At 46.0% G+C, this 12,900-nt stretch overlaps 1 protein-coding gene across 2 annotated transcripts in view; it reads right to left on the reverse strand.

Annotated features, from left to right (window-relative positions):
- Positions 1–12,900, reverse strand: part of LOC129816957 (fibronectin-like) — an 87,893-nt gene that overhangs the window by 44,828 nt on the left and 30,165 nt on the right. For both annotated transcript variants that reach the window (XM_055871944.1, XM_055871943.1), the window contains exons 14-25: positions 11,445–11,613; positions 10,796–10,981; positions 9,941–10,069; positions 8,867–8,956; positions 8,212–8,418; positions 6,289–6,567; positions 5,783–6,046; positions 5,333–5,427; positions 4,874–5,042; positions 4,097–4,183; positions 3,605–3,796; positions 1–261 (exon numbers count right to left, since the gene is read on the reverse strand). The exon at positions 1–261 is cut by the window's left edge and continues 12 nt beyond it. In XM_055871944.1, coding sequence (XP_055727919.1) covers positions 1–261; positions 3,605–3,796; positions 4,097–4,183; positions 4,874–5,042; positions 5,333–5,427; positions 5,783–6,046; positions 6,289–6,567; positions 8,212–8,418; positions 8,867–8,956; positions 9,941–10,069; positions 10,796–10,981; positions 11,445–11,613 — 2,128 coding nt within the window. The remainder of the gene's footprint in view (positions 262–3,604; positions 3,797–4,096; positions 4,184–4,873; positions 5,043–5,332; positions 5,428–5,782; positions 6,047–6,288; positions 6,568–8,211; positions 8,419–8,866; positions 8,957–9,940; positions 10,070–10,795; positions 10,982–11,444; positions 11,614–12,900) is intronic.

Raw genomic sequence — 12,900 nt, forward strand, 5'->3', positions numbered from 1 at the left:
TGAGTGTGGTAGGCTCGCTCTCTCCACTCTCTGTCACGGTGATGACTGAAATGTCATAATCGATGCCGGGCTCCAGTCCGTACACGGTGTAGTACCCGGTGGTGGCCTCCACCATGTCCTCGAATATGGGTACGCTCTCCCCGGCTGCCATAACCGTGATACGGTAGCCTGTGACCGCCGTATAGTTCAGTGGGTTCCACTTCAGGCCGATAGTCGTGTCGGTGACGTCGACGAAGTTGAGGTCTGTTAGCTGGGGCACGTCTAGTAGTGGGTTAGAGAGGGAGGAAAGGAAGGGAGGGATCGGAGAGGCCGGCCCGGACAGCACAGAGAGACACAGGACAGAGACAGACATAGGACAGAGACAGGACAGAGACAGGACAGATTTAGACACAGGACAGAGACAGACACAAAGACAGACACAGGACAGAGACAGGACAGAGACAGACACAGGACAGAAACAGACACAGAGACAGACACAGGACAGAGACAGGACAGAGTCAGACACAGGACAGACACAGGACAGAGACAGACACAGAGACAGAGACAGACACAGCACAGAGAAAGGACAGAGACAGACACAGGACAGAAACAGACACAGGACAGAGACAGGACAGACACAGGACAGAGACAGAGACAGACACAGGACAGAGACAGGACAGAGACAGACACAGGACAGAGACAGAGACAGACACAGGACAGAGACAGGACAGAGACAGACACATGACAGAGACAGACACATGACAGAGACAGACACATGACAGAGACAGACACAGGACAGAGACAGACACAGGACAGAGACAGACACAGGACAGAGACAGACACAGGACAGAGACAGACACAGGACAGAGACAGACACAGGACAGAGACAGAGACAGACACAGGACAGAGACAGACACAGGACAGAGACAGAAACAGGACAGAGACCGAAATAAGCAATGTTATTGAGCAAGGCATTATAAAAGCATCTACAGGGTTCAATGAAAGAGTATTAATGCCATGGGTTACCAGCTCAGGATGGTATGGATGTGGTGCCACCATGGTTAGGTTTATCATATCGCACTGGTTTTGCCCGCATTAATGGTACTCTAACTTCACATTCATGCGCTAAATCTTCAACTGACATTAATTAACGATTGAGATCCATACCCATAGCTCATCTAAAAAGGCCGAATGCACAAATTATTCAAATAGTAAAAAAAATTATTCAAAAATAATCTAAAAAAACAATGAGTGAAACATTGCTGGCAGTAGCTACAGTAGACTCTTAGAAAACAAAAAGGGGGATTCCAAAAGGGTTCTTCGGCTGTTCCCCATAGGAGAACCCTTTTAGGTTCTAGATAGAACCCTTTCTTTCTAAGGGTGTAGGAACAGGGATATGGGCGAAAATACAGGACAAAAGCAGAGACTGTAGAATCACTAAACAGCTGGTTGTAATGAAGTCATTTCAACCAGTTCTACCCACTGGGCGAGTAAATACGAGCAATGTCTTGTGTAACGGACATTATATATATATATATAACGAAGAGGTCTGATGGAACCCTGCCAGACACTCTTGTCCACGTCATTGAAGTCTATATAACGAGAGTCACTAGTCACTTTTTTTTTGTTGCTTAATTTACCCCATATTTACAGTGCCTTCATAAAGTATTCATACCCCTCGACTTAGTCCACATTTTGTTTTGTTACAGCCTGAATTCAACAAGGGATTAAATAGATTTTTCCCCCACCCATCTATACACAATACCCCATACTTTCAAAGTGAAAACAAGTTTAAATGTTTTAATTTTTTAATAAAAATGTATAAACCTATGTAATATCTAATTTGCATAAGTATTCATACCCTTGAGTCAGTAGAAGCGCATTTGGCAGCAATTATAGCTGTGAGTCTTTCTGGGTAAATCTCAAAGAGCTTTCCACACCTGGATTCTTCAAGCTCTGTCAAATTGGTTGTTGATCATTGCTAGACAACCATTTTTCAGGTCTTGCCATAGGTTTGCAAGTAGATTAAAGTTAAAACTTTAACTCAGCCACTCAGGAATATTCCCTGTCTTCTTGGTAAGCACCTCCAGTATAGATCTGGCCTTGTGTTTTAGGTCATTGTCCTGCTGAAAGGTGAATTTGTCACCCAGTGTCTGGTGGGAAGCAGACAACCAGGTTTTCGCCTGTGCTTAGCTCGATTACGTTTCTTTTTTATTCTGAAACACTCTCCAGTCCTTAACAATTACAAGCATACCCATAACATGATGCAGCCACCACTATGCTTGAAGATATGGAGAATGGTACTCAGTGATGTGTTGTATTTACCCCCAAAACATAATGCTTTGTATTCAGGACAAAAAGGTAATGGTTTTGCAACATTTTTAGCCGTATTATTTTAGTGCCTTGTTGCAAACAGGATGCATGTTTTGGAATATGTTTTATTCCGTACAGACTTCCTTCTTTTCACTCTGTCATTTAGGTTAGTATTGTGGAGTAACTACAATGTTGTTGATGCATCCTCAGCTGTCTCCGATCACAGCCATTGAACTCTGTAACTGTTTTAAAGTCACCATTGGCTTCATGGTGAAATCCCTAGTGGTTTCCTTCCTCTCTAGCAACTAAGTTAGGAAGGACACCTGAATATTTGTAGTGACTGGGTGTATTGATACACCATCCAAAGTGTAATTAATAACTTCACGATGCTCAAAAGGGATATTCAATGTCTGCTCTTTTTATTTTTACCCATCTACCAACAGGTACCCTTCTTTGCGAGACATTAGAAAACCTCCCTGGTCTTTGTGGGTGACTGAGGGACCTTACAGATAATTGTACGAGTGGGATACAGAGATGAGATAGTTATTCAAAAATCATGTTAAACACTATTATTACAACTTATTATGTGACTTGTTAAACCAATTTCTACTCCTGGACTTATTTTGACACTTTTTGATTCAAGACACTTCAGTATTACATTTCTTATTAATTTGTGAGTTTAAAAAATATTTTTTACAATAAATAATTCCACTTTTGCATTATGGGTATTGTGTGTAGGCCAGTGACAAACAAATCTAAACGTAATCCATTTTAAATTCAGGCTGCAACACAACAAAACGTGGAAAAAGTCTAGGAGTGTTAACTTTCTAAAGGATCTGTACATATTACCTCAATCACCTCCACTACCCCTTCACATTGACTCAGTACTGGTACTCCTTGTATATAGTCTCATTACTACCTCGTACCCCTTCACATTGACTCGGTACCGGTAGTCCTTGTATATAGTCTCATTACTACCTCGCACTCCTGCATATTGACTCAGTACCGGTAGTCCTTGTATATAGCCTCTGTATTTTATTCTGTTACCATTTCCTTTTCTTTGTGTGCTAATTTCCTTACTTTTTAACTCTGCACTGTTGGTTAAGGGCTCGTAAGTAAGCATTTCACAGTAAAGTCTGCACCTGTTGTATTTGGCGCATCTGACAAATAAAATTAGATTTTGTTTTGAAAGAGGTCTGAGTAGGAGAGATATGATGGAACCCTGCCGGACACTCCTCTCCACATCATGATGTCACAGGGCAGGGGTGATGGGGTCAAAGGTCACCTGACATTAGGCCACACCCACACCTACCTTGCGTAACGGTGGCGGAGACAGGAACGCTCTCCATGTCATCTTTAACGGTGAAGACACTGACGTTGTACTCCACGCCAGGGCTGAGGTTCTCCAGCGTGCACGAGGTCCGACCCGCTTTCACAAACTCCTCCAGGCTGTTTCCTCGCTGCCCGTTGGTTGGCGTGCATGTCACCCTGTAGCCGGTGATGTCTGATTGGATGGCATGGATAAAATGTGAGAATGGACAGTGAATATAAACTGGACAGAAGAAGTAAAAAAATAAGTCATTTAAGTACTCTGTCTGAACATTTAAATCTGGATATATAGTCTCTGTAATCTTCATCCTAAATCCAAAAACCGTGGTCTTTCTTTTAAACCGGGTCATATGAGGTGTGCCAGTATAAACACTGCACTCTGGCTGACCCTGTAGGTGTGGCTATGTGAGCGAGTGACTCCAGGGTTATTATCTAGACTTCAAAGTAAATGGAACATAAGTATCATGGCTCTGACCTGGGGTGCTGGCTTCGGTCCACTGGACAGTCAGCTCTCCTCTGTCAGGGTGGGACTCCAGTTTGAGGTCAGTAGGAGGAGACAGAGCTGGAGGAGGATAAGAGGAATAAGATGAGATGATTGGGAAAAATTGACTCGTTCAATACTATAACCTGGTCATAATGGCTACTCCATCCATACTATAACCTGGTCAGAACGGCTACTCCATCTATACTATAACCTGGTCAGAACGGCTACTCCATCTATACTATAACCTGGTCATAATGGCTACTCCATCCATACTATAACCTGGTCAGAACGGCTACTCCATCCATACTATAACCTGGTCAGACCGGCTACTCCATCCATACTATAACCTGGTCAGAACGGCTACTCCATCCATACTATAACCTGGTCAGAACGGCTACTCCATCCATACTATAACCTGGTCAGAACGGTTACTCAATACTTTCAGGGACAAGTCGTTATCCTCCAATTGATGTTGATGGAGAATATATTCTCTATCAAATCAAATGTTATTGGTCACATGCTTCGTAGACAACAGGTGTAGACTACCTGTGAAATGCTTACTGAGTTAAAGATGAAAACAAATTGAATAGAAATATATATAGTGTAAAAAAGTAAAGTAAAAAATACACAGTGAATAACAATAAGGAGATTTATATATATATATAGTAGAAAATAACATGGCTATTGTTTTGTAAGTCGCTCTGGATAAGAGCGTCTGCTAAATGACTTAAATGTAAAAATGTAAATGTCTATCCTCTGATCACTCACGTGTGACTATGCGGCGTGTGATTGGGTTGCCCTGCTCATATCCGTTGACGATTGGCTGAACGCTGTAGGTGTACTCAACCCCAGGGGTCAGGCCTGAGATATAAATGCTGCCCGAGTTAGAGGTCACATCTCTGGGGGCCTCGCCTCCCTGACTGGGCCTCACCGTCAACTACATTGGGAGAGGAGACAGAGAGCGATAGAGAGAGACACACACACACACACACACACACACACACACACACACACACACACACACACACACACACACACACACACACACACACACACACACACACACACACACACACACACACACGCACAGGTGAGAGGGATACACACGGACAAACACGGCAAAGGTGAAGAGAGAGAGGTTAGCCCTTTCCCAGGACCACAGGAGCCAGAGCATATTCACAACTCAAGTCTGAAATAGTTGGACCAATAACGTGTGTGTTTGTGTACCTTGTATCCCACTCGGGGTACGGGTGTCCAGGAGATGATGATGGAGGTGTCTGTGACATCAGTACTGAAGCGAGGGGCGTTCCCCATTAGCTGAGCTGAATAGAACACACAGGGTCAGAGGTCAGGGGTCAGGACTAGTTGAAACAAACGAGGAACTCCCCAAATCATATCCCTGCTCAACGCAAACCTACTGTATATGTACACACTTTTCCCCTGACTAGTCAAACGGACCAAGGAGTCTACTGACAAAGAATCTGGCCTTGACCGGGACATATAAAAGTTAAACGAGAAGCTGTGCTGGAAGTTAGAATGTGCTTCAAACTTTTGAGTCATTGAGACGCAACCGATTTCATGTTTGACAAACTGAGAACCAGTCAGTCAGATAATTGGTTAAGAAAGGAGTTGAATAAAGACCCCCGAAACAGTACACTAGTCTTGGATACTACTCACTGGTGGAGAAGGTCCTGGAGGCGCCCTCACTGAGCGTATTATCCTGTTCAGAGTGCAGGATGGCCGTGTACTCCGTGTCTGGGCGGAGGTTGAGCAGGGTGTACTGAGACAGGCGGGCGGGCAGGCGTAGCTGTTTAGGGTTGGATCCCTCCAGGGTCAGGAACAGACGGTATCCGGTGATGCGGGCCCGGGGGGGCACCCACATGATCAGAGCACTGTCCTCGGTCACGTTGGTGAAATGAACATCAGCTGGGGAATCAGGCTCTGACGACCCCCGAAAAAAACATTTTTTTTTTAAAGTGTTTGAGATCGACAACGTTGCAGTCAGATTGCACAGAATCACTGATCTACAAAAGATTAGGGATTCTATGTCTTGTCTCAATTGAGACCGTAGCAGTAATATTTACAGTTCTAAGTTTGACTGGGCAGCAATATATCTTTTTTGTAATAGAAAAACCTATTACAAATTGACAATTGTTGATGGGATAAGTTTTGCCTATACTTACTGGTAGCCTGCTCTGCAACCAGCGGCTGGCTCTCCTCTCCTCCCTTGACGGTGTAGATGCTGAAGCGGTACGGAGTCCCGGGGGTCAGGTGGGTGACCTCTGCATAGGCGTTGTGTGTGACGGGGAGCTGGAGTTCTCTCTGAGGGGTCCCGTCGGGACCGACGGGGGCCACAGTCACTCTGTACCCAGACACGTCAGTAGGGGGCCCCGTCCAGGTGATGGTGATCTTCACGTCAGACACCTCGAAGAACTGCAAGTCTGTAGGAGACGGGACTTCCTCTGTGGACAGGAAACAGGAAGTTGTCAGATATTGACGGGAAGTAATGTGTTTTTTTAACAGTATTATCTCCATATAACCCTGATGAAACTAGGGCTGTGTCCTCAATGCTCATTGGAGGAGAGAGGATCCAAAGTCCTTTATTCCAAGGGAGTCTGGGTCGCTCTCTCTCTCTCCAAGGGAGTCTGGGTCGCTCTCTCTCTCTCCAAGGGAGTCTGGGTCGCTCTCTCTCTCTCCAAGGGAGTCTGGGTCGCTCTCTCTCTCTCCAAGGGAGTCTGGGTCGCTCTCTCTCTCTCCAAGGGAGTCTGGGTCGCTCTCTCTCTCTCCAAGGGAGTCTGGGTCGCTCTCTCTCTCTCCAAGGGAGTCTGGGTCGCTCTCTCTCTCTCCAAGGGAGTCTGGGTCGCTCTCTCTCTCTCCAAGGGAGTCTGGGTCGCTCTCTCTCTCTCCAAGGGAGTCTGGGTCGCTCTCTCTCTCTCCAAGGGAGTCTGGGTCGCTCTCTCTCTCTCCAAGGGAGTCTGGGTCGCTCTCTCTCTCTCCAAGGGAGTCTGGGTCGCTCTCTCTCTCTCCAAGGGAGTCTGGGTCGCTCTCTCTCTCTCCAAGGGAGTCTGGGTCGCTCTCTCTCTCTCCAAGGGAGTCTGGGTCGCTCTCTCTCTCTCCAAGGGAGTCTGGGTCGCTCTCTCTCTCTCCAAGGGAGTCTGGGTCGCTCTCTCTTTCCAAGGGAGTCTGGGTCGCTCTCTCTCTCTCCAAGGGAGTCTGGGTCGCTCTCTCTCTCTCCAAGGGAGTCTGGGTCGCTCTCTCTTTCCGAGGGAGTCTGGGTCGCTCTCTCTTTCCGAGGGAGTCTGGGTCGCTCTCTCTCTCTCCGAGGGAGTCTGGGTCGCTCTCTCTCTCTCCAAGGGAGTCTGGGTCGCTCTCTCTCTCTCCAAGGGAGTCTGGGTCTATTTGTCATTCCCTAAATCAGTGTGTAGCAGGCTGAACCACATAAGACTTACTGATGGACTGTCTTACAGCAGTCGATCCAAAGAAGGGTCTCGCGAATGATTCGCACTCGTACATCGGTCTACATAGCTATACAACCTAAGCAGCTTTACACTTTCCAGCTGTTTTGGCCTCATATTTGACCAGGAGTCCCAGGAGTCCCAGAATAGCTTGCACAACTCTTTCCATTGGACCATTAAAATGGGAGCATTTTGGGCTGTGAACAGGAAATGCATCATTCAAACTTTCCATTGTGGAATCTAAATCCTGAACGATATGTTCTCGAGGGATTCAAAAAAGGGAAAAGGGTCCGTTTTAACTGTGAGCTGATATCTTCTGAACTAACTAGTAAATACACCGTTTTAGTAGGAACGCTTGTCAAGTTTGGGGTTAAGATCGAACACAAACTACAGTCTGTTGTCTTTAGGTCTCTCTTGACGTGATGTGTGTTTTTGTCCTATATTTTTATTTTATTTTTAATCCCCGCCCTCGTCCCCGCAGGAGGCCTTTTGCGTTCTAGTAGGGGCCATCATTGTAAATAAGAATTTTTGTTATTTTTAACTAACTTGCCTAGTTAAATAAAAGGTTAAATAAAATAAAAATATAGGTAGGTAATGAGACTGTCAGGACCTAGCCTCAAGTCGATTCACACACACAATACATTACAATACCTGGTAAGGGTTCTCCGGCTGTGTTGACCTGTACGAACACAGGTTCACTCTCCAGACTATCCTCCACTGCGTAGATACTGATGTTGTAGAGCAGACCTGGTCGAAGGTCACTCAAGGTCACGGAGGTCGCGGTGTCCGGCAGGGTGAGCTCCGTCGCAGCTCCGTTGTGGCTGCCCTCTACAGACGGGGTGTAGATCACACGGTAACCTGTAGGAGAGGAGATACACTGTCATTACCTATGGTAATGGTGAACAGACATTATCACTCATTACCTTCCCTACATGGAGAATTCTGTCAATTCAATAAATTAAAATAAATATATATATATATTTTAATTTTAAACATCAATCTGGTGAGAGATTGCCTCGGTCTTAGTATTTTTGGATGAGGGGCTTGTTGAGCTTTTGTAATATCATTCAGTTGAATAATTTGTAATATGTATGTTTCTATAGACATGAGATGAGAAAAGTCCCCATTCACTCAGTAGTCTCCTGTATGGAGCGCTGGCTGCGTTTACACACGCAGCCCAAATTAGATTTTTTATTTGTCTTTTTTTTTTTTTTTAACCAGTTAGATCAGATATTCTTTCCCAATAATTGGGCAAAGATCCGAATTGGTCTGCCTGTGTAAACGCAGCCTCTACGTGTGTACTGACCTGTGATAGGAGCCAGGGGTTTCTCCCAGCTGACTATGATAGAGGTCTCTCCCACCTCGTCCACCTCGTGGTCAGAGGGAGCGTCGGGAGCTGGAAGAGGAGCAGAGGAGAGATATATACATACTGTAGAAATTGTCCGTGTGCGTCTGTCCGTCGGTCTGCGTGTCCGTTTGTGTGCGTCTGTCCATCGGTCCGTGTGTGTCTGTCCGTATGTCCGTGTGCGACTGTCCGTCGGTCTGTGTGTCCGTTTGTGTGCGTCTGTCCATCGGTCCGTGTGCGTCAGTCTGTCGGTCTGTGTCCGTCGGTCTGCGTGTCCGTCTGTCCGTCGGTCTGCGTGTCCGTCTGTCCGTCGGTCTGCGTGTCCGTCTGTCCGTTGGTCTGTGTGTCCGTCGGTCTGCGTGTCCGTCTGTCCGTTGGTCTGTGTGTCCGTCGGTCTGCGTGTCCGTCTGTCCGTCGGTCTGCGTGTCCGTCTGTCCGTCGGTCTGCGTGTCCGTCTGTCCGTCAGTCTGCGTGTCCGTCTGTCCGTCGGTCTGCGTGTGCGTCTGTCCGTCGGTCTGCGTGTCCGTCTGTCCGTCGGTCTGCGTGTCCGTCTGTCCGTCGGTCTGCGTGTCCGTCTGTCTGCGTGTCCGTCTGTCCGTCGGTCTGCGTGTCCGTCTGTCCGTCGGTCTGCGTGTCCGTCTGTCCGTCGGTCTGCGTGTCCGTCTGTCCGTCGGTCTGCGTGTCCGTCTGTCCGTCGGTCTGCGTGTCCGTCTGTCCGTCGGTCTGCGTGTGCGTCTGTCCGTCGGTCTGCGTGTCCGTCTGTCCGTCGGTCTGCGTGTCCGTCTGTCCGTCGGTCTGCGTGTCCGTCTGTCCGTCGGTCTGCGTGTCCGTCTGTCCGTCGGTCTGCGTGTCCGTCTGTCCGTCGGTCTGCGTGTCCGTCTGTCCATCGGTCTGCGTGTCCGTCTGTCCGTCGGTCTGCGTGTCCGTCTGTCCGTCGGTCTGCGTGTCCGTCTGTCCGTCGGTCTGCGTGTCCGTCTGTCTGTCGGTCTGCGTGTCCGTCTGTCCGTCGGTCTGCGTGTTCGTCTCTGTACCCACCAGTGGTCTGAGAGGTTGTGAGGATGAGGTTGGGCTCTCCAGCAGGTGTCACCTCGTACACATTCACAGTGTATTTCCTTCCAGGAAGCAGCTCATTGATGTTCACAGAGGTAGCGGTGCGGGGGAGATCTGAAGACAGACAAGCATGTTAGGACCAATGATGTTGATAAACCCTGGATTAATGATATAATATAGATATTAATTTTTTTAAATCATGTTTAACTCGCATAATATAACTTAAAAGTCTGCATTAAGGTGTCTGTAATATAATAAACGTGGCCAAAACACATGTAGACATTCATAAATGCATTTTTTATAGCTTTCAAAATATTTTTGACAATAGTGGGCGAAGAGGGGAGTGCCAAGATGGAGGTATGGCGTCTCCAACACAGCGCCCACTATCAGTCATCTAGTGTGATATATATTTATGTATCTCATTGGTTAGAACAATATACTTGAGTGGAGCAGTTTCACAGTCTAGTCATTGTGTCTATCGCACGTTACTACAAAATATACAGATAACACAGCATCAATATACAGATAACACAGCATCAATATACAGATAACACAGCATCAATATACAGATAACACAGCAACAACCTGTGCTAACTTGACAAAGTATTAAGAGGAGGTCAAAGGTCACAGTCAGTATTAATGAATAGTAATACTTCAGGTATTATCGTATAGTGTACACACTAAACAGATTATTACACATTGTCTTAAAAGTTTTTCTACCACCGGGCAAAGACGTCAATTCAACGTCTATTCCAAATTGGTTAAATGTAATTTAACTTAAATGACGTTGAAACAACGTTGATTTAACCAATGTGTGCCCGGGGGGGGTTGTTTCATTACCGAGAATCATGGGCTGTCCTCTCTCTTGTCCCTCCTCGCTGAGCTCGTACTCGATCCTGAAGCCAGACACGGTGTCAGAGGCGGACATCCAGGAGATGACAAAGCTGCTGGAAGTGATCTCTGTAACAGACTCACTGATGTCCACCACCGGAGGAGGCTGGGTGGTCTCTCCCTCTGAAGTCGCCACTGAAAGAAAGATCAGACGGTCAGATATAAACCTAGGAATGGGAGGAATGGCCTGTGGACAGAGATTTTTTTTAAAAATTTTAACGATATTCAAGACTTTCACATATCTCCAGATGGTTGTTGCTCAATGCCATTCCTCAAGCAGAAATCATCTTTTTAAACATCAATCACAGGTAGTTTATCTGTGTTAGTTTGAATCTGATTCCCGGGCCAAAATATCAATAACACAAGGAGACAGAATACAACAGGAGTGTAGTCATACTGTAGTCCTACGGTAGTCCTACGGTAGTCCTACTGTAGTCTTACTGTAGTCCTACTGTAGTCCTACTGTAGTCTACTGTAGGCCTACTGTAGTCATACGGTAGTCCTACTGTAGTCCTACTGTAGTCCTACTGTAGTCCTACTGTAGTTCTACTATAGTCCTACTGTAGTCCTACTGTAGTCCTACTGTAGTCCTACTCACAGGAGCCGTATGTGGTGGTGAAGTCGAAGCGTGTGACCTCGCGGCGTCCGAAACGTAGCACACTGATCAGCTGACCCTCGTAGGTGATGCCTGGCTTCAGGCCAGCGATAGTGTAGGAGTTGAGGTGACCCGGGATATTCACCTCTCGCCAAGGGGTACGGGTGTTTTTCTACCCCAAACAAGAGAGGAGACAGAGAGATAATATTGTACATTATATTATTGATTTCAACAACAAAAAGGTAGCTGCATGTTGCCTTCTTTAAGGCCAGTTTAGGAAGTCAAGTAAAGTAAGTAAGTAAGTAAAGCACTTAATTAGTTTATGGGGGGTATCTGTACTACATCTGTACTATTTATAGTTTTTGATAACTTTAACTTCATTCCTAAAGAAAATTATGTACTTTTTCAAATCAATACATTTTTCCCTGACACCCAAAAAGTACATATTGAATGCTTTAGCAGGACAGGAAAACGGTCTAATTCACACACTTATCAAGAGAACATCCCTGGTCGTCCCCACTGCCTCTGATCTGGAGGACTCACTAAACAGAAAACATCCCTGGTCATCTACTGCCTCTGATCTGGAGGACTCACTAAACAGAGAACATCCCTGGTCGTCCCCACTGCCTCTGATCTGGAGGACTCACTAAACAGAGAACATCCCTGGTCGTCTCTACTGCCTCTGATCTGGAGGACTCACTAAACAGAGAACATCCCTGGTCATCTACTGCCTCTGATCTGGAGGACTCACTAAACAGAGAACATCCCTGGTCATCCCTACTGCCTCTGATCTGGAGGACTCACTAAACAGAGAACATCCCTGGTCATCCCTACTGCCTCTGATCTGGCGGACTCAGTAAACACATGCTTCGTTTGTAAATTATGAGTGTTGGAGTGTACCCCATGATATCTGCACATTTCAAAAAAAAGAAAATGTGTCTGTCTGCTTTGCAGAATAAGGAATTTGAAATAATTTTAACTTTTACTTTTTGATACTTCAGTATATACACTTTTAGACTTTTACTCAAGTAGGTATTTTACTTGGTGACTTTCACTTTTACTTGAGTCATTTTCCATTAAAAAAAGTTATCTTTACTTTTACTCAAGTTTGACAAATTGGGTACTCCCCCCCCCCCCCCCCCCCCCCCCCCAACACTGAGTATAGGGGCCAGTTTCCTAAATATTTGGCCAAAAGAGCAGACTTTGGCTGCTTGTGGAAACACAGCCATATGTAGCCTAGTTCTTGACTGACCCTCAATGGAGATTCTCTTTTCGTTTCAGTGTCTGATTTTAACTTTAGGACCTTCAGGTTTAATCTATGTCTAGGAATACCAAACCCTAGAGTTCAGCGCTACATCTGGTGCCCACAATATTATGTGGAATTCAAAACTGCATGTAAAACTGCTTTAGTAGTTCTATGTTACCTATATCATCTGGTGAATATTAACCTCCAGACTCT

The sequence above is a fragment of the Salvelinus fontinalis genome, chromosome 19 (assembly GCF_029448725.1).
Source record: "Salvelinus fontinalis isolate EN_2023a chromosome 19, ASM2944872v1, whole genome shotgun sequence".
Taxonomy (NCBI): Eukaryota; Metazoa; Chordata; class Actinopteri; order Salmoniformes; family Salmonidae; genus Salvelinus; species Salvelinus fontinalis.